The sequence below is a fragment of the Vicugna pacos genome, chromosome 9, assembly GCF_048564905.1.
Source record: "Vicugna pacos chromosome 9, VicPac4, whole genome shotgun sequence".
In the NCBI taxonomy this organism is placed as follows: Eukaryota; Metazoa; Chordata; class Mammalia; order Artiodactyla; family Camelidae; genus Vicugna; species Vicugna pacos.
In genome coordinates, this window is record NC_132995.1 from 9,251,729 (window position 1) to 9,279,229 (window position 27,501).

Genomic DNA, 27,501 nt, shown 5'->3' on the forward strand with positions numbered 1-27,501 from the left:
TTTAAGTTAAACACCCATATGAATTTATTAAATCCAGACTGTGTTAAAGGGCGGCGGTCTGGGAGGAGGGGTGGTGGGGGATCGAGGGACAAGATGATGGATGGCCGTGGCTGTCCCACAGAGGGGCCCTGGCCCCTCCCCCGCCTGGCCCACCCCCTCAACAGCTCCACGTCGGCTTCACCATGATTCCCAATGTTGCGGGGCTGGCAGGGCAAGATGGCTAGAAACACACAGGGACAGACAAACAGACGGCGCCTCCGCAAATGACGTGCCCTGGCCTGCCCCAGCCCCCACAGCACACGCTAGGCCCTGGCTCGATGGGGGCCTCCCACAGCCCTGGCCCAATCTGTCCAGGGAAGGGCAACAGGGAGGGGAGGCGAGGGGGCCGGGGTGGCGGGGGCGGTGGTCACCAGGAGCTGGAGCTGACGAGGAGGACCAGGAGCGGCTAATCCCTTTTTTTGTCCTCTGCTGGCTTTGGAGGGGCTTCCTGGGGCTCACTGGCAGAACTGGCCCCCTGGGTGGGCTTGGCAGGCAGGGGCGTGGAGGCCTCCTCGCTGGCGGCAGCAGTGGTGGTGGTGGGGGCAGGTGGGAGGGCCCCTGCTGCTGTCGGGACCTCGGCCACAGGGGCAGCTGCCGTCGAGGCCTCGCCACTCATGCCGAACTCGTTCACCCGCGTGGGGTCGACGCGGTAGATCCACCGTTGGTAGAGGTAGATGAAGAAGACCACATCTGGGGGTGGGAGGGGCAGTGTGAGGGGGAGGGGCCCGCCTGGCTCACTGTCAGCAGGGGTGGGTGGAGTGGTCCTGTAAAGAGTGGGTTGAGCCCCCTGGGACTGAACCCCCAGGCCAGGGCCTCCCACTCAGACCAGGGCTCTGCCTGTGTCCAGCTCTGGTGCGAGCCTGCTGGCCAGCCCACCCACCTGCCCACACAGCCTCACCGTCCCGCAGGCAGCCGATCCGGTACATAACAGGCATCTTGATGACAAAGGCAAACAGGTCATCGATGAAGGTATTGAGGGCCTTGTAGGTGAGCATGCGCCAGGGCAGGTGGGCCACAGACTTGAGCTTGTAGTTAATGAAGAGCTGGGGTGTCATGGTGATGAAGCCTGTGGTAGTGGTGAAGAGACACTCGTGAGCAGAGGAAGGGGCATGCGTCCTGAACCTTGGCTTCTTTGACTGCATTTCTGGCCTCTCTCCCCTCATTCACTTGGCTCCAGTCTCACTGGCCTCCTTGCTGCCTTCCAACCATCCAGGCACATCCTACCTCAGTTACATGCTGTAACTCATTCGTCTGCTTGTTTACTCCATGGGTTCGCCCGAGGATGAGGACTGAAATGTACAGTTTGGGGCTTCCCAGGAGCCCTCCCTGACCCCTAGACTGGACCAGGCACCCCTGGGAGGCTCCCCACGTGCCATCCTGACCACTGGACCTTGAGCGCCAGGAGGGTGGGGGCCGGCTGACTTAATGACTGCTGAGGCCCCAGCACAGCCCACCATGGGGCTGAGGGCTGCTGGACAACTGCCCTAACCGGGGGAGCTGAGGGTGGTGAGAGCCTGCTCACCGAAGGTCAGCAGGAAGCCGTAGAGCATGCTGAGCACCCAGGAGTACCAGCCCTTGTGCTCCAGGTACAGGAGGCTGTAGACAGCGTAGCAGCCCAGGAGCGGGAAGAGGATCCAAGACAGGTACCGGAACGCCATCTGTGGGGCACAGGGCAGGGCTGGGATCCGGCTCTTGGGCCTCGCCTGGCACCCCTGCTCCCAACCCTCACCCATGCACACCTGGTCTGGCAGGCCAGCCGGGGGATTTCCAGGTGGCCCTGGGAACTCTGGACTTGGCCAGGAAGTATACATGGCAGGCGGGGGACACTGGAGGGTAGGGCACAAGCCATAAAGCATGGGCTTGTCAGCACTCACGGCCCATCCCCTGGTACCTCAGGAGTGTGCAGATACTTGGAGACCCTCTCTGGGACCCACTGTTGGGGACACTCACATCATCATACACTTTGGTCGAGGACTCCACGTATGTGGACTTGTCTTTGAAGGTTGGGCGGGGGAAGAGTCCTGCCACCTTGTGCTCCCGGTCCAGCTGCACATAGGGAGGGAGGCCGTGGTCAGCTGCTGCACTGGCTCCCACCCCCCACACCAGTTCCAGCCCCTGCCCTTCCCCACCGTTCCCAGTTCCCCTGCCCCACGTGTGACCCAAAAAATCCCCTGGTGCAAAAATCCCCTTGGTCTTGGGAATCCCCCAGGGGCCAGCTCCAGGGTCTGGTTCCCAACCCCTGGTGGCTCCCGAAACAGCCCGGCAGCCCGGCCTTACCCGGACATCCATGACCTTGGTGATCTTCCAGAGGTCGATAAGGACCCCGATGAAGACGCTGACCTGGACCACGAAGTTGGTCTCGTTGTCCAGGATATAGAGGAGCACTACGAAAGACTGGAAGACGCCAAAGAAGACGGAGCGCACAGACAGGCCCTCCAGGGACTGCCGACTGTTCCAGAACTGGATATCTGTGCGTGGGAGATGGGGGAAAGCCAGGAGTCTGAGAAGCCTCCGAGTCCCTCCTGCAGCTCCCTCAAGCCCCATACCCTTCAGACCCTCGGGGCTGCACGGGGTCTGCCAAGGCGGAGGGTGCACACAATCTCCCTGCCTGTGAAGGGGTAGTCTCTGCTTTATGGGTGCCATGTCGAGCACCAGGCAAGCAGGATATCTGCAGTCTTCACATTGGGACATCCCAGCCCCCAGGGCGCAGTCCCTAGGCTGGCAGTGATGGTGACAGTGATCTCTTACATGTTCTGGGTGCTCACCACTCGCTAAGTGCTAAGGGCTACTCAGAGAAGCCACACTCCTAAGGCCACACAGCCAGACCTAGAAGAATCTGCATAGAAGCCGGGTCTGCTTGACACTAGACCTGAGCTGTCCACCCTTATGCTATGGGGCCTTCCCTGGGTGAGAAGATCTGGGCCACAGGCTTCAGGACCCCCTCTCCCAGCCCACCACCCTGAAACCATGAAGGAACTGGCCCACAGACACTCAGGGCACACACAGGTCTGTGTGCTCTGCTCTCCAACTGAAGCTCCTTCCAGTACTACTGTCCTGGGACACCATCCCCCACCCCCGACCCTCCAGGGCCCAGGTCAGCCCCTCTCTGAGCCCTGGTCTCCCCATCAGCCAAATGAGGGTCACAGCACTGTTTGACCCTGCCTAGGCTGAGCATCTGACACCTACTGCCACAGGACGCCAACCCAGTACATGCTTGTGTTACAGAGAAGCCAAGCCCGTGGTCACATGGGGCCATGTCCCGGGTGCTGGCCGCCCACCTGGCTCTGATTCTGATTCCAGTGCTCCAGCACCCTCAGACCCTGAGATCTGAAGGGGACACTCACAGGACTCCCCCCAATCTAACTGGGAAGAATGAGTCTGAAGACATGGTTCTGGTGGGGGAGGGTGAATCCTAGTTCTGCCTCAGACCAGAGGCCACAAAGCTGGGCTCGCCTAGGGCCCACACCCCTGCTGCACGACGTTGAGCAAGGAACCACCTCTTCTGTGCCTGCATTTCTCATTAGGAAAAGATGGACCCCAGGGGACCCAGCTCACGGTCAGCAGGAGCATCTGCAAGCCGGCGCATGCCCAGGCACAGCACGCACCACTGCTATCAGACTCCACCCTGACGGGCTGACACCACCTACTGTTCGATTTTTAATTTTCCAGAAGGTAACTCAGTCACGGCAAATGTCCTCTTACTGGTGATGAGGAGGAAGACAGTAATAATAATAATAATCATCATCACTACTGTCACTCCCAGAAGCTGCAGAACAGCAGTCCTCCTTCAGACTGGGGTTCTCCAGGGAAGGAACGAGGGCCTGGAGCCAAAGCAGGCTGCCTAGATCTAAATCCACACTCTTGGGAGCTGTGTAACTGTGGGCTAAGTAACTAATCTCCCTGAGCCTCTGTGTCCTCACCATAAACACGGGGGTGACGATGCTGCCTCACGGAGCTGTGGCTGCAGGGGCTCCATGAGCTCCCTGGTGAGGGTGCTTGGAACAGTGCCTTGCATGTGGCCAGTCCCCCTCAAATGCTGGCTATCACCAGTGTTGGCCTTTGGAATCTAGCGGCCTTCTGGGGACACGGCTGTCACCTTCCCATTCAGGGCCCCAACACTCAACCCTGAGGGGTCTTCCCCAACAGGCAGCCTGCCAAGCAGGGTGGCAGGAGCAGCCCTGGGGCTTCCCTGCTCCCGGCCTTGGAGTTCCCCGGCCCGGCTTCCTGGTGGTGCCATCCTGGCCTTTGCCAAAAGAGCAGGCTCAGCCCCTCCCCCAGCACCACACCCGGTGGATGGGAGTTTCTGGACTGGGAGTTTGCGGCCATTGCCCTCGACTGCTCACTAGGCCTCTCGAGATGGGGGTAACGGAGCCCAGGTATGGGGAAGGCCTGAGAGGAAGAGGGAGGGGGCAGGCCCTATCCTCCCACCATGTACCCCCTTGTCCCCAGTCCCCCATGACCTCTCATAGAACCCAGGGTCCCACCCCTACCTACCGTTCTTGAAGGCCAGGAACTCAAAGACACTGTGGACGATGGACACGATGATGGTGAGCGCCAGCAGGTAGGGGTTGGTCTCTAGGAGGGCAACCTGGGGCGGGGGTGGGGGAGATGGCTGTGAGCACTACTGTGCTGGGGCCCGACCAATGCAGCACCTCCATTAGCCGGCCCGTCTCTTCCTTCTGGACCCGAAGAACCTGCTGACCTTCCCCACAGACCTAACCCCTGGGGCTTCTCAGAGGGAGGAGAGAGTGCTGGCTGGGAGGAGAGCAGGTCAGAGATGGGCAAATGGGCACAGAGAGGTGGGTGAGGGATGCAGAGAGGGTGGAGGAAAGATGGAGAGAGACAGAGAAGAGGTGGGGAGACAGCAATGGGGGGAGGCAGAGTAACAGAGAAGAAGGGACAGTTGGAGTGAGGAACAGAAACCCAACACCAAAAACAACCCCAAGCAAGCACAGCCAAGTCTCAACATCACAGACGCAGGCAGAGAGAAGGATGATACTCCAGGACACTGGGAGAGGGGGCAGAGACATCGAGTCCAAGCCCAAAGTCGGGGAGGCGGCTTTGGATGGAAGCAGGCAGAGCAGGTCCAGACCCTTAGGGCCTGGCCAAGCAGACAGAAAAGCCATGACCAGCAGCACCATGGAAGCTGCAGAGACAGGACTCCCAGAGTCAGCCAGGTCCTATTTCCTGCCCACTGCAGGGATGGGGCTTGGGAGGTTGTAAAACTGTGGGCAGGGGAGCATTGGCCAGAGGTCCCCAGGCCGCCAACCTGACCCACTTCCCCTTCCCCTCCTGCAGCCCAGGAAGGTGCTGGGAAGCCCCCATGTCCCTGCCTCACCTTCACTGAGTCCTGCTCCTCATCTGACTGCTCATACAGCTCATCACCGAGGAAGTTCCAGGGCGACTTGGTGCTCTGGGCGGCGTAGAGCTGCCAGCGCCAGAGAGAGAGCGGGCAGAAGGAGACACGGAGCGGCAGGCTGGCCAGGCTCTCGTTGATGGGGTAGTAGTCCTTCTGCAGGTTCCAGTAGTCATTGAAATAGATGATGGGGTAGTAGTCACCGCTCACGGCGTCGAACTTCACATCTGCAGGCGTGCGGAGCAGGGGCACCATCAGCCCAGGCCGGAGGCCACAGGTACCCCTGGGGGCCAGGGCAGCGGCGATCACTCAGCCTCTGGGGACAAAGGTGCAGGGACCTGATGGGGCCCCTCTGACAGAGACTGGAGGACAGGGAACATTTCTTGGCTGTGCCAAGGAGCTGAAGGGCTGCTTGACTTTAGCGGAGAGGACAGGGTAGGAAGGGCTGGGCAGGCCCCGGCTGGAGGGGACAGCTGCAGCTCAGCTCCAGACTACAGCTGCCCCCAGGGCCACCACGGATCAAGGTTTTATAAAAACAAAAAGTCAGAAATCTGGGTTTTAAAGTGATGCTTTGAATTTCCAAGGTTGGCAACTAAGGCACATTTTCTGAAAAAAGCTCACGGGCTGGATGAGGCTGGACATGGCACACGGTGGTCAGTGCTGGGCTCACCCACGGTGTGGGAGGAAGGGGAGGGTCTAGAGGGGCAGAGCAGGGCGTGGAGCTTGGGAGTGGGGAGACCTAGGGATCTTGGGGGCAAGGGTTGGGTCAGGACCTGGGGGTGGGGGTGGCGGGGACTCACACTGGTCTAGGGGAGGAGGCACGCTGCCCTTCACCCACGGCGTGTGGTCGTCCACGATGTTGATGGTGATGTTGGGGTGCCAGTGGGAGATCACTTCCACGGGCCCATAGTCCTCGGCCCTCTGAGGGGTGAAGGGGTTGATGAGCCTCAGAGGTATCCACTCGCTTCCTCCCAAGGACCCCCGTGATAATCGCGAAAGCAAAAGAGCAACTGCCACTGCGACCGCTGGCCAAGGGCTCACCCTGGTAAGTCTGCACGCAGCCTTTACAGAGCCCGCTGCCCTGGATCCCCTGGCCACCTGACAGCACAGAAAACTCAGACCCATGGATTTGGGTGGGATGTTCACCAGGAGGCAAAGTGCAGCCTCGAGACAGAACAGGTGAAGGACCCATGTGCAGTCTCCAACTCAGGGACCACCCGCCTGCCCGGAACCACCTCGGGGAAACAGGGGACTCTTGGTACCCACCACAGGTCAATACCCCAGTGCCCCAGCTGCCCCAGAGTATTCCTTCAAGAGTCACATCATCAGGTACCTACTCTGTGCCCGGCCAAGCCTGGGCCCTGGCTGCTTGGGTGCGAATCCCAGCCCTGCCACTTCCCGCCATGACACCTTGGGGAAGTCTCCTGTGAGGGGATCCATGCAACAGGGCTGGCGAGAGGCTGCCGAGTGTGTGTACAATGCGCAGAGCACCTGCTCTGTTAGTGCTGAGTGTCAGTGAGAAGTCTCCCTACTCCCTGAGAGGGAGCGCTGCCTCCTACCCCGTTCCAGAGAGGGAAACTGAGGCTCAGAGAGCTAAAAGCCCCCATGACGGCTCAGTGGTGGTCCCTGAGGTCAACCCAGATGGGCAGCTGCTGGGCTGGGAACAGGCCCTGGACCTTGGCTCTGCTTGTGTTTACCTTGATCATTTCTGGGTCAGCTTCTGTCTCCCCTGTCAGCAGGTTCTTGGTTTTCTGAAACCGCCGGCGCTTGTATTTGTTGATCACTGTGGGAGGGAAGGCAGGGAAAGGTGTGCACATGAGACCAACTGGCACTTGCAGGCCCCAGGCCCCAGACCTCTGACCACCAACAGCTGCTCCCTGGGTTCCTGGCTGCCACTCTTCCACCTGCCAGCCGACAGTAACGGTCACCAGAAAGCCTGAACTGCCTTCTCAAATCTCAGCCAGCCCCCAGTTCCCCGTCTTTACAGTGACACCAACAGCCATCAAATCGCCCCAGGCAGAAAGCTGGAGTATTCCTTCTCCAGAATTTGCTGCATCCATTCCATCAGCCCGTCCTGGGGGTGTCCCCTTTGGCACACACCTCACATCTGACCACCCCTCCCACCTCTAGGGACCCAACCTGGGCCAGCCACAGTGTCCCCTCCTGGATGACCATCATCACCTCACTGGTCTCCTGGAGGACACTCCTGCCCCACTAAGATCCCCTCTGCCCAGGGCAGCCAGTGAGTCTTTTAAACCAAGTATCTGATCATCCCGCTGCCTCAGAACCCCAGGTGGCTCCCGCAGCCCCGAGCAGGGCCCCTGAGAGGCTCACCGCAGCCATACTGAACTCTAAGCACTCGCCACCTCCCGCCCCCCGCCCACCCCTTCTCCTTTCTCTTCAAATATGCCAAACTTGGGCCTTCGGATGTGCTGCTGTATCTCCCTGGCACAGACCCAGCATGGCTGGGATCTTCCTGTTTGGCTCCTCTCACTCTTCCAGCCCCTGGTTAAAGGCCCCTCCTTCCACAGGGCTTCCCTGCCCATTCCCCTGAAGGAGGATCCCCAGGCCTGCTCCTCGCCATCCCTGTTTCCTTCACAACAGTCCACTACTGCAAATTCACCTGCCCATTGGTTTACTTGTTTGCTATCTGTCCCCTCAACCAGTCTGTGAATCCCAGGTGGGGCTGGGCCCATTTTGGACACTAGTGTAGCCCTGGCCCTGGGCTAAGCCCACAGGGACGAACAGTAGAAGAGACGAACAGAAACAGGAGGGCAGCAACAGTTCGAAAGCAGGCCTAGAGCCGCCGACGTGAGAACACTTTGGGGCTGTGAATCCCTGGCCAGGAGTGGACCTCACTTCCTCTTGCAGAGGCCAGGTCAGCCACGGGCTCCCTGCCACCCTGCCCAGAACTTGCCAAGACATGCCAGCAGGAGGGGCTGGTGCTTGTTTATGCTCGGTCTCCCCACCTCCACCCTGGGACAACATACGGCCTGCCCCTCCTATGACTTCTCCATCCTGCCCCCAGGGGCTAGGGAGAGATGGGGAAATGGGAGAGGAAGCTGGCCATGAGTGGGGACCCTGGGGTCACATCCTGGCTCTGTCTCCCAAGAGCTGAAGGACACTGGTGAGCTAGCCACTTCCCTGGGTCTCACTCCTCCACTGGAAAATGAGGATCAAAGTCCCACCTCTTCCTGGCAGGATCACTGGGAAGTGGCTCTCTGCTCTACAGAGCCCAGCCGGACAGAGCATCCCTGCCTATCACGTTTACACAAACCACAGGGCCCAGATCCCTCCCACACCCACTCAGAACCAGGGGCTTCTAGATTCCAGGGATGAGCTCCCGTTCCCTATGTTCCATGCTTCTGGGAACTGACTGTGGGTTTCAGCCCGGGCCCTGCTGCTGTCACTGTGAGTATTGTCCCATCACTTCTATCATTAATGCACCTGAGACCTGGCCCCACGTCCGGGAAGAGCAATAAACACCCAAGGGTGGGCATCCTGCTGTTTTCCACATCTGGGAAAGGCTGTCCAGGGAAGGGAGGAGCCATGCCTGGCCGGCCCCAGAAGGCCTGGAGTGGGAGGCGCAGGAGAGAAGCTTTGGCTCAGGTGGAGAACATTCTGCTACTTGGCAGCAAACAGATGGAATTATAATGTGAGATGGACCTGGCTTCCGTAGGGAGGAAAAAGCTCCCTTTTCTTGAAGTTCAGAGTTTCTAGAACTGCACCAGCCAGGATTGTGGCCATGTGAGGCCACATGAGGTCACTAAGCACCAGCAATACAGCCAGTTGAAACTGAGATATGCTACGAGCGCAAAACACATGCTGGATTTTGAAACTTAGTGCAGGAAAAAAATAGAGTGTAAGATATTTCATTAATTTTTAATACTGATCATATCTGGAAATGACAACATGTTGACCTTCATAAAATTATAACTAACATAAATTTTATGGTCTTTTTTTCTACTGTGGCCACTAGAAAACTTAAAATGACTTCTAAGGCGGGCACTATATCTCTATGGGACAGCTGCTCCAGAGTACTGATCACTGGCCCTCTGGGGAGGAAGGGATCTTTTCTGATCCCACAGTCACATTCTATGCCCTGGAGTTGGCCAGTGGCCAGCTTTACATCCCTCCAAGTCCCTGCTCCAAGCTGGCCCAGCTGTGAGGCAAACCTGGGTGACCCTGGTGGTCCATAAGGCTGCAGATTCTATTTTGCAGACCATGCCAGTATCTGTCACATCGACCATGAACACGACCTCAGCACAGTGACATGGATCTTGTTCACCAAAGACAAAACCACAGAAGATGCTGGCATCGATTCAGGTTGATCAGGGTAACTGGGATGCAGGTGAGCAGCCACTCACCTAGGTCACATTCAAGGCAACCTCTGAGGAATCAGGCACACCTAACCCAGACCCCTGATGAATTGCACTTTCAGGGACACTTCTGTGGGGACTGCAGGCCACACCCCCTCAGCTCTCCTTTGCCCACATCTTCGCAGACTCGCTCCACCAGCCAGCCAGCCGGGCGGAACATCCCACAGAGCAGAGGCCCTAGACACACTCACTGAGAACAGTACTCAGCATACCTGGGGGACTTTTCCAAATCAGTTTTGGGGACTGACATGGGGTCACCAACTTTTTGTTTCATCCAGTGTAGATGATAACAAAAAAATTCTCATCCTTTGGGATATTTTTATATGAAAAGAAGTAAGAAAAGATCTAACCACCACAAATTAAAGTACCTGTGTCACTGCGCCATACGAAACAGTCAGAGAGATCTTAACCAAGTCCACAGGCGCAGCAAAATCAGAGCGAGGTGGGGCACATAAAATTCACACAAAGGGAATGGGGGCTTTGGGGCGGGGGTTGGGGGAGGTCCTGTTCTCCAGATCTGCTGAAACTCAAGTATGGTGAGAGATTCTCATGACTGCCAATCAGGAGACAGTGGACTCAAGGACAAAAGACAAAAAGCAAGCGAAAAAATGCCAACAATTATTAACCTCATGGAAAAGAAGCTGGACAGGAAATTAAAAATAAACTCTGTGCCCTGTGCGTCGTTCAGATGTGAATAAGAGTCACATACTCAAAAGCATTTGAATACTGAATATTAATCTAACCAAAATTCTGTTCCTGAATTGAGATTTCCCCTTCCAGAGTAGGAAGTCAAGAGATAATGTCTAAAACTGAAAAACCGAAAAATCCAAGTATCAACTTGTTATTGGAAGCCTTGGAGATTAGGCAGCAGAAACAGCTAAAGCAGTTGCCTGTGGGGAGTGGAAACTGGGGAGGGCGGGAGGGGGTGAGCAGGGGACTGATGAGTTTCACTGTCTGGTTGAATTACTTGAATTTTAAACCATATACTTGTAACAAGAGATTTAAAACAAAAAAAAAAATTTTTTAAGAAGACGGACCAGGCAGAAAGAATCTCAGTTTCAACAAGAGGGCGTGTCAGAGTTGCCGATGGCCAGCTCTGACTCGAGGCTTCTAGGGGTCACTGGCAGTCCTGGGGTTTGCTCATCGGATCGGGATTCTCAGGGGGGCCCCCAGAACCAGTTGGGTGGCCAGCGGGGACAAGAATGGGGCCTGTCCAGTGACATGGCCGTCACCAGCTTGCTTCATCAACAGGCTCTGCTCAGAGGTGTGTGTATGGGGATGGAGAGTCACACACAACACATTCAACCTGTGCGTGGCAGCTGCACACTGCACCTCGGGCCCCCCTAGGGCAGCACTGTGCACATGCATTCCAGGAGCGGCCGATGCACGTGCAGTCACAGAGAACACAAGTGGACGCAACATGTCACAAACTATTCTCAAGCGTCTGCTCTACCAGGCCAGGTACCGTGCACAAGCCGGCCCTGCCTTTCCCCTCCTGTGAACACTGTCTTCTCCCTCAGAAGTCCCTTTCTCCACCTGCTCTTTCTAAGCCGACTCCTCTCCCACCTGCCCACAGAGGCACACAGCATATGCGCAGTTTGAACTCAGCCACCAACATCGACCTCCCTGAGCACAAGGTCCCCGCCTGCCCTCGTGGACTGGGAGTTGAGGCCCAAAGCACCAGCCGGGCCCCTAGGACAGGGAGGAACTTACTCCGAGACATGTGGACTGTGGCGAGCCGGCGGTACAGCGCCTTCTGCCGGGGGTCTGGGTGGAAGCCACTCTTGGTGAAGTAGACGTGGATGTAGATGGAGCCGTTCTGCTGGACGCTCTGAGAGGTGGGTGGACAGGAGAAGGAAACAGTGAAGGCCCTCAGGACGCCCGCCCCCCATGGCTTCCCCACCCCGTTCACTGAGTGCTCAGTGGGGCATCAGTGTAGCTGAGCGGTTAAGAGCAGGACACTGTAGTCATATGGACTCTGATTCAAACCCGGCTCTAGCGCACAAGGGCTGTGTGGCCTCAGTGCCCACCTGCAGGGCGTAGGTAATCAGTGCTGTGGGCCAGCAGGGCTGCAGGATGATGTGAGATCGCTGAACAGAGGGAAAGCGCAATAAACATTAGCGACCTCAATTCATTCAACAGTAAAACCGTGAAGGCTAGATCCCGCTTCTGGCACCTCACATGGTAACTGCCCCATCCAGTGAGTTCACATCTGCATAACGCACATAAACCTTAAGCAGTGGGTCGTGTTATCCTGTGTTCCAGCTGCAGTGACGGGGCTCACGCGGAGAGGCTACGTAGTGTGCAGTAAGGGGAGAGAGGTGAGGAGACTGAAGCGGCGATGGCCAAGGCCAAACTGGAGCCTCTCTGACCTTCGAGGTGAGCCTGGATTCACTTGGCCATGCTGTGCCTTTTAAGTCCACCTCTGTGTTAATAAACCATGTTTGTTATACTTTATGCTGTTTCAACATGTGGCCAGGGAGAGACTGCCCCTCCCAGGGCTAGATGATTCCTAGAGATAACAAACTCACCTGCCTTCGAACACATCTTTCATATACAAAACAACCAACTCCAAGTCCACAATCCCAACCACTCCCTTTATCTGATTCACACACCAGGCTGCACTGGAGCTCCCAGGGCAGGTACCAGACAACTAGAGACCAACCCTCTAGCCCAGAGCCCACCACAACACCCGAGCTGGTCAGTCCAAAGCCGTTCCCCCACCTCCCTGGCCTTTCCTGTGGAAACCCCAAAAAAAGGCTTTAGCTTAGGCCCTCCTTGCTCCTTCTGCTCCTGACCAAACCTGGGGCTTCCCTTATGGCCCTGCGTGGCATGGTGGGGGGGCCCCCTCCTCCTGGGAAATGTAAGTAGTAAATTCTTCTTTCAGTGGCATTGGCCTCTCTGTGTCGCTGCTCACTCACCTCTGTAAATTAAGGTCAGGTACAGCTGAGACACCCTTGCACCGCCAATCTGGGGAGGAAGGTTACATCCAAGTCCTTGGGAGCAGCTCTCCCTGCCTGGCTTCCTGCCACTCAGCCTTACTGGGATCCTGGGGAGGGGTCTGGGGGCTGGACATGAGGTCTCAGTGGGAGCCACCCCTCAGCATGGGTTATCCTATCTGCCTGAGAAAGACTCAGCTGCCCTGAGTCCAGCTACCCAAATAGACCAAGACAGAGACAGACACAGCACACATGCCCCCTCCTCCCTAGGAGGCCAAGGAGAAGACTTGATGGGGAGAAATGAATGAGAGTGTAGCTCCAAAGAGATATCAACATTCACAGATTCATAAAATTCATTGATTATTCAACACTCATTCTGTACCCAGCCCCCTGCTGGGCAGAGCTGGGGATACAGTGGTGACCAAGAAGGTCCTAGCCTTATCCTGACAGGGTTCACAGTCCCGTGGGGAAGACAGGCCCATATCCAGGTAGTGACAACCCCCTAGAGTTGGCAGAGCTCAGGTAGGGGAGCCCAGAGAGGGCACTGCCTGAGCCTGAGTGTCAGGGAGAGCTTCCTGGAGGCAGGATTGGAACTTGGGGCTACCAGAGTCCAGAGCCAGACAGCCTGAGTTCAGATCTCTCACTAGTAGCATGACCTTGGGTGTGACCTCTCTGTATCTCAGTCTCCTCATCAGTCAAATGGAAATAATAGTTCCCACTTCATAGGATTGTTGGGTGCTTTCCACCAGTCGGCCTAGCCTGGTGCCCTGTACACAGTAAGTACTCAATCAACATTAACCATTATTTTCAAACCAGGCTACCTGACAAATTAGTGACGACTCGACACTTTCACGGACGATTGCTAATCTTTCACTGGTTTAAACCACAGATTTACATAACCCTTAAAGTAGCTGGGAGGATCCTAGGCCAATTTCAACTCCATCCACATGGAGATGTGGGGAGGACAAGGCCCAGGGGCCTCAGGGACTTGCCTCCAGTCACACAGCATGTGAACTGAGAGTAGAGCCAGGCTTGGAACCTGGACTCCCAAAAGGACTGGGAGTTGGTTCAAGGAAAGGCCCTGAGTGCTGGCCGAGCAGCCTTGAGGCCAGAAACCAGGCGCTGTCCCCACCTGCGGAATGTCCAGCTCGGCGAAGTGCTCATAGCAGCCGTCTGAGTTCTCGCCACTAGTCCAGTCGCCATACACGAGGTCATGCTGCTCCCAGAAGAGTGCTGAAGTGGCATTGAAGTCTGTAAAGTGCTCGTGCTCTGAGATGTACACGTGCAGGTTCTGTTGGGAAGGGAAAGGGGGAGCTTAGGGCTGCTCATAAAAGCATCGGAAGGTCAACAGTTGAAGAGCTGTGGCGGTGGTCAGCGCACTGATATGAACAACCCGGGGGTGGGGGCTAGTGGGGAGAAGAGTAGCAGCTGGCAGAATACATTTTTTCTTTCCTTGCACCCACCGCGTCTGTCCTGGTCTGAGTCTGTGACTGACGTCAAAGAGCAAAAAACAATTAAAGAATGGCCAAACTGCCAATTAGAATTTGGGGTCAGAAAGGATCCAGACTGCCCTGAATTATTTTCTCCCCTCTCAGCCTCTCGTGGGCTCCTTGGTCAGAGCTCCGCAGGCTTATGGACAAAGCACAGTCAAGATGTGCAGGCATGGCGGCTGGCTACTGAGAACCCGGTGGCTGGGGAAGCTGGTCTCAGAGCTCCCTCCTCTCTCAAGTCCCCGAGGCTGTCTCTGTCCAGAGCCCTGGAAGCCCACTGATAAAGAACAGCTGAGCAGTGGTCACCCTGCTGGCCAGAATTCTGTGAAATCAGGAATCTCAGAGCTGCAGAGAACCGCAAGGTGGAAGACGCCGAGATTACTGGGGTCTGAGCCTCGCTGCTGATGCTCCTGAAGCCCGGCCGCTGCCCACGTGCGGCAATAGTGCACTTCTCCCCGTGCCCACTCTGCCCTCTGGCCTCTCGTTCTCTCCCTCCAACCCCTTTCCTCTTCCTTGCACACCTCCCTTTGCAACATTTAAAGCCTGAACATAACTTTTGAACTAAAATATGTAAGGACTCTGTTAAGACAGCTTTCATCTGAGTGACACCTCTACTGTCCCTCTCTCCCAGAGAGAGCACCACCACAAACCCAAAAAGATTTACTTGTTCCTTAGAAGTGTCCCTTGAGTAACACAGGTTTCACGGGCTGAGGATGGACTCAGAGTTTCTCAACCCTGGACTCATTCACAGACCTGACAGTGACCAGGGCCCGAGTCTGTCCCGACTGCCCATGTCCCTCCCCTACACTCTCATCTCCCATGTCTGGCCTCCCAGCCCATGGTTACCATTAAAGTGTCTTTGGGGAACAGGTTGCGGCTGGCGACGCGTGGGGCTCCTCCGGGGCCCGCCTGGTCCTGAGGGGCCGGCCCTCGGCGGAACCAGCTGCTGATGGCCCAGATGATGAAGATCCTGAGGAGGGAAGCAGGGCAGACAGTGAGTCTCCACACCTTTTCTAACGTGGCTCGGCCTGACCTCCTTCTGACTTTGGCACATGCTGGGTCCTGACCCAGGGGTTGGTGGCCAAGTAGGGAGGGCCCCTGAGAAGGCAGCTGCAGGGCTGCTGAGAAGACAAGATGCCCCTAAAGGCCATGTCTGGGGAGAGACCCCAGATGTCCCTGTTCACCTGTGTGGGGGATCTGGTGCTGCCCTGGTCTCCACACAGACTCCTCCCCTGGGATCTGGTGGCCACAGGGGCTTGGACCCTCAAAACCTCAGAACTAGGAAACCTAATGCCCCACTCCCCTGGAATCCCAAAGTGTGAGAACCCTAGAGTCTGGAATCCCAGCATTTTAGAGGCTCAGACCTTAGAGCAACATTTTAGAACTTCAAGTCAACCAAAAACTGGAGAAGCAGACAGTAAGTAATGGATTAGTCCTTATTTTTGGTAACACTGGGCTAGGTAATTCAGACCAATACCCCTGTTGGAAACAATTTGGAAAAGCTTGGTAAAATTAATATGATTAAGAGCACACCAACACTAGTTTTATATGTATAATTATGTATCTTGATAGAGGAATAATATATTCTATATGTTCTTCATATATTTTCTCATATATACTTTTTATCAAGTTTACATACAAAATGCATGTAAACACACATTCTTAAATGAACAGCACTGAAGAACAGACAAGACTGTACATTCAGCAGGCAAAAACTGAAGGGAAGATGGGAACCAAAGAAGCAAAGGAGCGCTGGGAGCTTCTTTTTTTTTTTAATATCTGAGGACATTAGCTAGGTGTTTTGATGAGTGACAGAAATGCTAGCCAAGGCCCACAGGAGGCAACCAGAGAACTACCTTACAAGAAGCTAAGACCCCACAGGGTTCCATGCCCAGGATGACGGAAAGCAGGTGTGGCCCAGCCCTCCCTGGAGTCACACCAGGTGGACACAGATAGATCCTTGAACCTGGTGCAAGGAACCACCCCCCCATCCTCCACCACTGATAACGCAACAGGCTACCACCAGAAGCAAAGCAAGTCCTCTCCGGAGGAAAGTATGTTTACCCTAGGCCTGAAATGATTCCTGTAAATAATTTTCCAAGTATGATGATCAACACACAGCCAAAGACAAGCCAAACACAAGGAGACAAGACATTATAAGTGAGAACTAGCAGAAACCAAACCAAAATTTGAGAAGCTCAGAGCCAATGAACTCTGAAACTCTCAAAATGTATAGTGAGAGAGAGCTTCAGAAGTATCCACACTCTGAATATCACCATAGGAAAAATTGAAAGAGAAACAAAATGACACTATCTTAGTTAAAACAAATATTTGAGGGGGGAGGGTACAGCTCACTGTTAAGAGTACCTGCTTAGCATGCACAAAGCCCTGGGTTCAATCCCCAGTACCTCCATTTAAAAATAAATAAACTTAATTACCTTCCTCCCCCCAAAAATATTTGAGTCATTTTCTCAATTCACAAAATTGAGGAAACATAATATTACAGTCTTAGAGTTGTAACTGACGTAGAGGTATTTCCAGGATACACTGTTAAAAGATAAAGGCAAGATGAAGGAAAGTGTGTAGAGTATCATTCCATTTTTGTTTAAAAAACAAACAAACAAACAAACAAACCTGGCCTGGAGGAAGGAGAAATGGGAACTAAGTGTTTAATGGGGTCAGTTTCAGTTGGGGAAGATGAAAAAATTTTGGAGATGGATGGCAGTGATGACTGCATAATAATGTGCATGTACTTAATGCCACAGAACTGTATACTTCAAAATGGTTAAAATAGTACATTTTATGTTATGCATATTTTGCCACAATAAAAAGAAAAACAAAAAACCAATGATCTGTAATGCACCTTTATACCGACATAAAAGCAGAGAAAGGTATAAATTGATACCCATCAGACTTTAAAATGGATTCCTTTGGTTTGGGGGGATAGGGAAGGTGTGAGGGTAAACAAAAACAAAACAAAATGCCTCAAAACACAATACTGCCTTAAAGAATTCTGCACAATATAATCAGGATGTGTATGAATTAACATGTAAAAGGATCACCGCCAAAACAGTAATGATGAATGACGTTATCTGTAGGTGATTTTTACTTTCTTGTTTAGGTTTTTCTTTTTGAGTGTTTTTTAATGAACAAAATAAAAGCCCCACAACAGAATTGTAGCAGACTGCTAGTTATTTCCCAATATTCATCTTCCCCTTCCTCAGAAAAAAAATTCTTAAATTTTAAGTGGACTCCTTGGCTACTGAGAATAAAGACTATAATTCCATCTTTGCTTACAGCTAGGTATGGACACATGGTAAAGTCCTGACCAGTAAAATATAAAAATAGTGTGTTAAGTTGGACTTCTAGGAAGTGTCCTAAAGAGAAAGAGCAATCCTCCTTGATTTCTTCTTCCCTCCTGGAATGTGAATGTGATGGCTGGATCCTCAGTAGGCATCTTAGGCCATGAGAAGGGGGCAAAACCTAGCAGTGGGGAATAAAAAGTAGAAAGGAATCTGGATTGCAGAAGACCACATGATCCTGGTCTAAGTTCAGAATGGTACATGAGAGAGAGAGAAATAAACTCCTACTCTGTTAATTCAGGCCTCACAGATTCATGTAGCTCTGTAAGTATTAAATTAGACACATACTTATTGATTACAAGTATGAAAAGCAACACAGTTGACCCTGAACAACAAAGTTTTGCACTATGAGGATCCAGTTATACACAAATTTTTTTCAATAGTAAATACTACAGTTCTACAAGATCTGTGGCTGGCTGAATCCATGGATGCAGAACCGCAAACAGAAAGGAATCACCAGGCCAACATTAAGTTACATGTGGGTACGGAGGGTCAGCACCCCTGATCTCCACGTTGTTCAAGGGTCAACTGTATAGCAGAGAGGTTAAGCACTCAGCCTCTGAGCTATAACATCTGGGCTTAAAGCCCAGCTCTGCTACTTCCTGACTGTGTGACCTCAGGCAAGACTTACCCTCTCTAGGCATCCGTTTCCTTGACAGTTAAAATGGGGGCAACAACACTACCTACCTTGCAGGGCTGTTTACAAGAATTAAATGGACACACACACACTCACGCTGTATACATCATCCAGAATGGAGCCTGCTACGTACTCAGTAAGTGCCTTAGATATGTTAGCTATTACTGCTATTTTCATCACAGGAAAAAGGCACACAAAAACGTTTGGAATGGAAAAACACTACAAGGGAATTCTAGTGTGTGGATGCCTCCCTGCTGAGCCCCAAACCACGTCAAAGGGCAAGACTGAGCACAGGGGCTTGCCTCTGCCTGCAGAAGCCATGGGGCCCTGGGGTCCAGGGTCTCAGGGGCCCCGGCCCAGCTGAGCCACCTGCTGTTTCCCCAAGAATCCCCAACACACATGGCTGGGGAAGGTCTGGAACCATCTCTGGGGACCCCTCCACTTACAAGGGAGGCTCCTATTTTAGTCATTGGAGTGAACATGCCAAGGGAGAGTGTGGGAGCAAGGACACCCACAGGCAGCTCTGCCCTGGCTCGGTGTGTGGCCTACATGAGTCCCACCCGCTCTGGGCTTCTGGGTCCCCGTGTATAAAACAAGGCAGGCTGAGTCAGACTTGTTTGGGATTCCAGATCCCCAGTCCCCTGAAGAACACCTGTGTGCAGCCGTATACTCACAGTTTCATGGACCCTCTCACAGTGCTCACGGGCGCTGCCCTCCATCCCCACATCCCAGACCAGGAAGCCCTTGCCTAGGACGCCAGGCCTCCAGGGGACTGGCCCTTACCTAATGCTTTTCAACTTACTGCAGTAAGTAAATGAAAGAGACTTTAAATCCTCCTTCCTATCCCAAATAAGCATTCTACATTCACAGAAAAATTTTACATTTTAGGGGGGTGGAGGGTGGGAAGGGATAGACTGGGATTTCAAAATTGTAGAACAGATAAACAAGATTACACTGTATAGCACAGGGAAATATACACAAAATGTTATGATAACTCACAGAGAAAAAATATGTGACAATGAGTGTGTATATGTCCATGAATGACTGAAAAATTGTGCTGAACACTGGAATTTGACACAACATTGTAAAATGATTATAAATCAATAAAAAATGTTAAAAATAAAATAAAATAAAATAAAAAGACTTTATCAAAAAAAAAATTTTACATTTTAAATGAAAAGACTTAACAATGAAAACTCTCCCTCCCAGCCCACCCCCTACTTCAGGTAACCACCGGTACAGTCTGAGGATGTGCTGAAAACTATGGACTCCACCCTCTACCCCCCTAAAAAGGCCATTCTCACGCAATCTGCTTGACACTTCTGAGATTTCATAGGCCCCTGAAAACACACCCTGAACCCCCTTTAAGAACTCCAAATGAGATGGGTCTCTGGGAAACCACCCAGACTGATACTTGGTGCTGCCTGGTTCTAAGGAAGGAAATGAGCCTACGCTGTGGCTGTATGGAAAGCATCCATCTGAAGGAAGCTCCCTTACATACTGCTGTGGAAAGATTTCTAAGATATGTTGTTAATGAAAAAAATCAAAGTGCAGAACAGTGTAAAATAGGCTACCTCTTATGTAAAAATGAGGGGAAAGATAAAAATAATCTTTATTCACAGCTGCCTGCATGAAAAAAAGAAGCTGATATATAAGAAGACTCTAAGTCCTTACTGGACACGGGAGCGATGGGAGGGGAGAAGCTGGCAAAGAGAAGAGGAGGGACAGGGCTCCACGGATGAACAAACTTGGGGGTGCATGTCAGGAACAACACCCAAGTGTCCAGGCTCAATGGTGGTGACTTCCTCCATGTCCCACGTGCCACTCCCGGAGGACTCCAGGCAAGTGGGTCTATCCCCACCAGAACGTGATTGGTGACTGCAGCAGGGATGGTGGGCTATTTTTCAGCTGTTTCTCTTTCAACTCTAAGCACGTGCCAGCCCCTGTGTCCCCCAGTTGACATAGATTCTACTGGAATTCTTCGATGACCTGTGAGCTAACTGTCAGCACTCTGCTCTGGGGTGGAAACTTAGGCACAAGAGGGGCGATCACCTGACAGGGTCACACAGCTCAGAGGTCGGGGAGCTGAGGTGTCAAGGCAGGCCTGTGCTTTCACACACTGATATTGCAGACTCTGACACCTGCCATGCGACCCAAATCTTAGTAGCTGATCTCCTATGTTGGACAAGCAGGCTGTTTCCAGCTTTTCTCCATTTTGCACAACTTTGTCTGCGAGAATCCTTATTTAATCCCATGTAAGGGCAGTTACAGGTGTATGTTTACAGAATGGCCAATACGTTACACTTTTTTGTTATTTTCTTCTTTATACTCGTCTGTATTGTGTGAAGTGTTTTATTTTGTACAATAAGCCCCTATTATTTATAAATTGAGGGGAAAAAAACTAATAAAATAGGATGGAAGAGACACGTAGTTGCTTCCCCCAAATCACTCTCCCCTTCTTCTGTAGCAATAGACACCCTGCTTCTCAGCAGGGTGCTCTGTTTTCCAGAATAAAGACAATCCCCAGGCCCCCTTGCATATGGCCATGGCCGTGTGGGAACGTCCTAGCCAAGGCGATCACTGTCTGAAACAACTCTGCTGTGTAATCCCCTATAGCTGACAAGGGGAGAAGTGACTGCCCAGTGCATGGCCTAGTCTCTTGACCATTTAGCTAAAACACCTCTCCAGAGAGAAGAAGAAATGTCCATTTTGTAGATGGGTAAACAAAGTCCCAGAGCAGGGAGGGGACCAGCACCAAGTCTAGGCAGGCAGAGACTGAACCCAGTCCCAAGTGTACCCCCGGTCCCCACCCAACAGGTCCCCAGGGCCTCTCAGTCAGAGGCCAGGCTTCCAGAAGGCCAGCCCTGTGCTCCCACTGCCCAGGAATGGTCACATGAATCCACAGGTAAAGGGATCATCCCCAGTCAGTCTTAAAAGGACAGACAATATGACTCCACTTACACAAGGCACTGAAAGCAGCCAAGTTCAGAGAAACAGAGGTATAATGGTGGCTGCCAGGGCTGAGGGAGGGCGAAATGGGAGTTAGTGTTGAATAGGGACAGAGTTTCAGTTTGGGGAAGATGAAAAAGTTCTGGTGACGGATGGTGTGACGTTGCACAATAATGTCAATATATTTAATGCCACCGAATAGTACACTTAAGAATAGTTAAAATGGTGAATTTTATGTAGAGTATGTATTATGGCTAGCTTGTTTCCCCCACCTCCCCCAAATTCATGTGAGGAAGCCCCAACCCTCAGTATCTTAGTGACTCTTTGCAGACAGGACAGGGCCTTTAAGGAGGTAATTAAGACTAAGTGAGGTCATTACTTAGGGTGGGCCCTCATCCAATATGACTGCTCATACAGGGAGAGATTAGAACACAGACACACACAGAGGAAAGACCACGTGAAGACTCAGGAAGACGGTTATCTACAAGCCAAGGAGAGAAGCCTCAGAGGAAACCAGACACGCTGACACCTTCAAATCAGACTTCTAGCCTCCAGAACTGTGAGAAGATAAAAAGGATTTGCATCAATATAGTAATGATGGTCATCCTCAGTGATTCTCTGTTTTCCTCTTTATGCTTTTCTTTTTGAACTTTTTTCAACGAGCAAAACCAAAGCCGCATCTGCTTACCTGAACAGCACGCCTTTGATGACCTGCCAGGCGTTGGGTGCCGGCTGGGGTGGTGGGTTCTGGGGCTGGGTCTCTGCCGGCGTGTCCCTCCCAATGCTGCCATTGCTGGTCACCTGCAGGGACAGAGGTCAGGTGAGGAGGCAACCTGAGGCACCAGGGCCCCCACACGGGGCAGAGCACAGAGGGGACGCCTGGCCCTGCCTGGGGGTCAGGCAGGGATCCTGGAGGAGGAGAGCTGAGGCCTAAATCATAACAAGCTGGCCGGTGCAGAGAGACACAGCCTGACTCTGAGAACCGTCCAGTGCTCCTTGGGGCTGGAGCCCAGGATACAAGGAGGTGGCTACTGGGGTAATGCAGAAGCGGTCGCATGGCGGGTGTCAGAGTCTTCAAGGCTTGGGTTTATCTGAAAGGTCCTTCCCCAGGCAAACAGTTGTTGAGGCCTCCTCTGTGGCCGGTTCTGTGTGGGGCCCATCCCTCCAGAGGCTCTGGATCCAGCAGGTGAGACAGACACAGAAAAACACAACCAGACAGTGAGCCACGCCACCGTGAGCCATGCCGGAGGAGAGCGACATGCATGCGGCACACACCACCCAGTGAGGTCAGAACCACGCTCAGCTCCATTTGGCAGCCGGGCAAAGGGAGGCTCAGGGAGCCTCAGGCACTTGTCTGGGTCACTCAGGAAGGACGACAGCAGCTAGATAAGGGGTGAGCAGCCAGGGAGTCAGGCAGGGACTCCAAGGGAAAGAACCTTCACTCAGAAACAGAAGCTCAGAGGCAGAGAATTTCATGAGGTCAGGCTGAAAGGGCCCAAGATGGGGCCCCTCTCTCTGCACCTGCTGGCTCGCCAGTCCTGTCCTGCCCTCTTCCCTCCTACCGGCTGGCCCATCAGCCCTCAGCTTTTAAGAGGCAGGACCAGAACTGTCATGATCGCTGTTAGGTGGGAGCACTGCCCAGCACAGGGCTGGCAGAGTAGGGGCTCGATAAATCAACAAATGTTTCCTGAACAGCCTGCCCTGAACACCCAGGCCACCCAAATCTACCCACTCCTGGGCCTCCCATGGTCCCCCAAGTCCCACTCCAGGCCCACTCCTCTGCAGCGTCTTCCTGTCAGCTTCGAATGCCCCCAAGAGCAGGGACAGAGGCACCCCTGGCCAGATGAGGCTGCCACGAAGCTGAGGCCAGCATTTGTTAAACATCACTTGTCACTTCCTGTCCCCTTCACTAGCAAGAGCTCTTTCGTCTCCCAAAGTTCAGGACAGCCCTGTGGTGCAAGGCGGGGGCTCTGGAGCTTGACAGACCTAGGCTGCGGGCTGGTCCCATAGGTCTGGCTGTGAGGTCTCGGGCGTGTCCCTTCCCCTCTCTGATCCTTCACCTCTTTGACCCAAGGGCCAGGCTGTGATAATATTGGTACGTTTAGGGCAGAAAAGATTTCCTTCGTGTGTCAAAAAAAAGTATTCCTGAGCACCCACTGTAGGCCAGGCCCAGTGTTGGGCGGTAGGATCGGTGGTGGCCACACAGCTCAGGGCCCTCTTCCCTCAGAGCTCCGGGTCTAGAGGGAAACACACCGGCAGAACAGTGAACAGGACAGTGAATAATGGTAAACGGGAAAGCGCTCCGGAGGAAACAGGCAGGAGTGGTGATGGCAAGGGACCCGCCTCGGGTCACGTGGTTACGGGGGCCTCCGGAGGAGCCGCCTCTGGTGTCCGGGTGAAGGGTGTCTGAGGGAGAGAAAAGGTGTGGGTAAGGGGTTGGCTCAGCGGGGGTGAGAGGGCAAATAGGCACCGGGTCCTCTAGCTCAGCTGACCTTGCTCCTGGGAGCACCGAGGAGCCAAGTGAGGGTTTCTAGCAAATCTGAGTTGATTCTGGGTCAAAAAAAAGGAAGCTTGAGGCCAGGCCAGGATTTGAACCCATGTCTGGTTGGCTCCCAGGTCTGTTTTCTTACCCACAATGGTGGACAAGCTGGCTGGAAACCCTCCCAGGGAAATGCAAAGGAAAACCACAATGAGGTGCCACTTCACAGGGATGGCCGTAATCAAAAAGAGGGACGGTCACAAGTGCCGCCGAGGACGTGCAAAGTTAGCACAGCAGTACACTGCTGGTGGGGAAAAGGGAGCTGCTGCTTTGAAAAATATGGCAGCTGCGTAAAAAGCTAAGCGTGCACCTGCCATTCAAACTAGCAACCGCACTCCTAGGTCTCTACCGGAGAGAAATGAGAACACGCATCGACACAGAAGCTTATACGCAACTGTTCACAGCAGTGATTTTCCTAAGCCCAGAAACAACCCAAAGGTCTTCTGATGAATGACCTGTGATGTATCTGTGCAATGGAATACCAGTTAGCAACAAAAAGGAACACAGCTGGGGGCAGAGTAACTGCAAAAGGGGACAAGGGAACGTTTTAAGGGGATGGAAATGTTCTCAGACCAGACTGAGCTGCTGGTTCCACTGAACAACTGCAGACATGTACTGAAAGCCACTGAACTAACTCTACACTGACCACAGGTGAATGTGACAGCATCTAAACTAGACCTCAATAAAATGGCAACTCTCCCGTGGTTCCCAGTTTCCTCAGAGTAATGGCAAAGTTGTCACCATGACCCCCAGGGCCTGGCACTTTCAAGACCCTTCCATGGCTGTTTGTTCTCACCCCTCTCCCTGCAGACACCGGCTCCAGCCGCACCAGCCTCCTCACTGTTCCCGCATCACACCAGGCACCTCCCACCTCAGGGCCTTTGCACTCGTTCTCTTTTCCTGAAAGGCGTTCTCCCAATGTATCTGTGTGCTACCCTCCTCATCTCCTTCAGGTCTTTGTTCAAATGTCATCTCTTCAAAGAGCCCTTCCCAAACTACCCAATTTAAACTGCAACCCTACGACCCAGACCTCCCTTCCTATGCTCCTCCCCAGCTTTAGTCCTGTCCAGGGCACTTATCACCACCTGACCCAGTATGTTTTCTTTATTTACTGTGTTCACTGTCCCTGTCCCAGGCACCCCTGCCCAACACCCAGCGCTCAACAAATACAGGAGATCCAAGAGGGCAGGGTCTCCGTCTGGGTCGCAGCTGCATCCCCAACATCTGCACGGGGCCTAGCACGGAGTGGGGACTTAACGTTAGCTGAAGGAACAATGAGTAGAGCTGTGGGCCCTGTGTTTGAGCCTCTGGCCGAGCGAGGGGCCGGCTGGCCGGAGCAGAAGACTGCTGAGAGCCCACTTGCTCTGGGCCAGGCCCCACGGGCCAGGGGAGGGTGGTGGTGGCTGTGGACACAGTAGTGACTAAGACATAGTTCCTGTTCTTGGACCCGCATGCCCAGTCTCACACACAATCCCCAGGAACACCCACTAAGGGGCCCAGGAAGCAGCTGAGATCATGAGGCTGGGCGGGAGCTGGGAGAAAGTCGGGGCATCCTCACTGCCTGCCTGGATCCACCACGGGCATCCACCTCAGCACAGCCTCTGCCTCAAGACTGCTCATTCCACAAATGCTGAGCATCTGCTCTGGGTCTGGTCCTGAGCTGGGCAGTGCTGGGGACACAGTGGTGACCAAGCCAGTTCCGGCTATGTCCTCCAGAGACTCACAGTCCACTGGAGGAGACAGAGTGAAAACCCAGGGGGGCAGGGCTGGCACAGGGGTGCCCAGGGACTGCTGGGGCTCTGACCACATCTGAGAGGCTTCCCAGGGGAGAGAGCATCTGAGACGTACAGGATTGGCCAGGTAAAGAGGGGAGAAACATGTGCAGAGGCTACGAGGAGAGAGACTGAGGCACACTCCTGGAAGTAACAGCTTCACAGTAGCTGATGCGCCTCTTGTCTAGTGGTTCTCAAACAGGGACAATTTTGCCTTCCCCAGGGGGACCTCAGCAATGTCTGGAGCCATTTTTAGGTGTCACAACTGGGGAGGGGCTACTGCTATGCTATCTAGTGTGTAAACGTCAAGAATGCTGCTAAACATCCCACAACACACAGGTCAGCCCCCCGCAATGAAGCATTATCCAACCCCAAATGTGAATGGTGCTGAGGTTGAAAAATCCTAGTCAAGTCTGAAGAAAAAAGGCAGGTCATGCAAAGCCTTGATCTGCCAAAGAATTTGTACTTAATCCTGAAAGCAAAGGAGTAAGTCTTGAAAGGTTTTAAGCAGGAGTGGGACCAGAGGGGATTTAGAGGGGTGGGTCTCTGTAAGCTCAGAGCAGCCAGGGCAGTGGGAGCCTTAGTCTCTCTAATCACCCCCTACCCAGTAGTCAAGAGAAATTCAGAGGGGGAAAGAACTTTCAGCAAGACTAGGAAGCCCCTGGAGACAGGGACTTGGTCTTCATTCTGGCCCTAACTCAACAAACATTTCCTCAGGTTGCCCCCAGGCCAGGCCCTGCTTGAAGATGCTGAAAAGATCCAGACCAGGAATGTTGGCTCTGTGACACAAATATACTGGTGTCCTCCCCAGGTGCTATAATTCGCCTCTCCTCTGGTCTCCCCCAGTCCCGGACAGATTTTTTGTCACCACCATTGTCATCCAGGATTATAATTCTCTCTTTACACACCAGTCTTCTCTTCCACTCCACTGATGAAGGAAGGGACACGGCTGGAGCCATCTCTGTGGTCCAACCCCTTCATTCACCCCGGAAAAATGAAGGCCCAAAGTGGGACAGGAACTCGCCCAAGGTCACAGAGAGAGTCAGTTTCGCTCTCCCCACAAACCTACACTTCTTTTCCCTGTGCTGCCTCCTACATGTCAGTGACATCCCAGTGGGTGGGTCGGCAAAACCTCGCTGTCTGTCACTTCATCGATTCCCTAAACGTCTGAAGGGTGGCTGCCTGAACTAATATGTTCTACAGCCTCAGTTTAGCTGAGGTGGCAATGGGTCAGAAGTCTTCAGAACCAGGATTAATTCCCCTGCGGAACTAATTTATGCTGAAAGCACACCCATCTCAGTTCCAGCCACCCTGCTTTAGCTATGTCTGGTAAGTTCTACAGGAACTGGGTCCCAAACCTAACCTGGGTGACCTTCTACAAGCGCCTCAGTCTGTTCTTTGGACTCTTGTCCGTAAAATGGGTCTGTCAGCCTCTACAGCGCGTGCCCTTACCCACAATGATTATCTGACTTCACAGAGTTAGAAAACTCCCCATTAATCAATCATTACCCATATGTTGGGCACTGAGAAAAAGACGCCGTGAACGCCAGCCCACTCTAGGAACAGTCTTGGAACCTGGAATCGAGGAGTCGAGAACCCAGGGTGCCTGGGTACCAGTCTGCGCTCCTCCGCACCACTGTCTCCTCGGTTCGAACAACAAGCCTGGTGGCCGCCCGGCGCGAGCGTGCAGGGGACCCAGCGCGCAACAGGGCCCCGTTCCCCGAACTGTCCGGCTTCCCGGGCCGCCCGGCCCCGCCTGGGCCCGGTATTCAAGGTCCCTCTGGGCAAGGAGCCCCCAGTGCACCAGATTCCCTAAGAAAAAGCAGGACACGCCCCGTGGGAGGCCCCCCGGGTGGGGAAGAACCCCTCAGGCCCCTCTCGGCCTCCGTACCTGACCGGAGCCGCCTCCCCCGGCCGCCACTACGGCGCTGCCGGCCCCGTCCGCCTCCTGCGCCGCCGCCATCTTCCCGCTCCGGGTCCCCGCCCCCGCCGCCAACCCCGCCCCGTCCCCGACGGCACCAGCGCGATCGCGCGAGATT

At 53.7% G+C, this 27,501-nt stretch overlaps 1 protein-coding gene across 1 annotated transcript; it reads right to left on the reverse strand.

Moving 5' to 3' along the window:
• Positions 1–27,485, reverse strand: CLPTM1 (CLPTM1 regulator of GABA type A receptor forward trafficking). Its single transcript, XM_006208576.4, has 14 exons — positions 27,354–27,485; positions 21,840–21,952; positions 15,050–15,173; positions 13,846–14,004; positions 11,488–11,605; positions 7,093–7,178; positions 6,196–6,316; positions 5,378–5,622; positions 4,534–4,627; positions 2,317–2,507; positions 1,990–2,085; positions 1,562–1,697; positions 938–1,105; positions 1–729 (listed from the first exon to the last, which is right to left on the reverse strand). The coding sequence occupies exons 1-14, from the start codon at positions 27,423–27,425 to the stop codon at positions 446–448; spliced, it is 2,007 nt and encodes a 668-aa protein (XP_006208638.1). The 5' UTR covers positions 27,426–27,485; the 3' UTR covers positions 1–445.
• Positions 27,486–27,501: the final 16 nt, after the last annotated feature.

What these genes read in the sequence shown, in the direction of transcription:
- CLPTM1 (XM_006208576.4), bottom strand. Translation starts at nt 27,425, where the DNA reads ATGGCGGCGGCGCAGGAGGCGGACGGGGCCGGCAGCGCCGTAGTGGCG. An exon ending in GTTCCTGGCCTTCAAGAACG is followed by an intron (nt 2,508 to 4,533) that starts GTAGGTAGGGGT and finishes TCCCACGCACAG; the next exon opens with ATATCCAGTTCTGGAACAGT. An exon ending in CGGCTTCCTGCTGACCTTCG is followed by an intron (nt 1,106 to 1,561) that starts GTGAGCAGGCTC and finishes CCACTACCACAG; the next exon opens with GCTTCATCACCATGACACCC.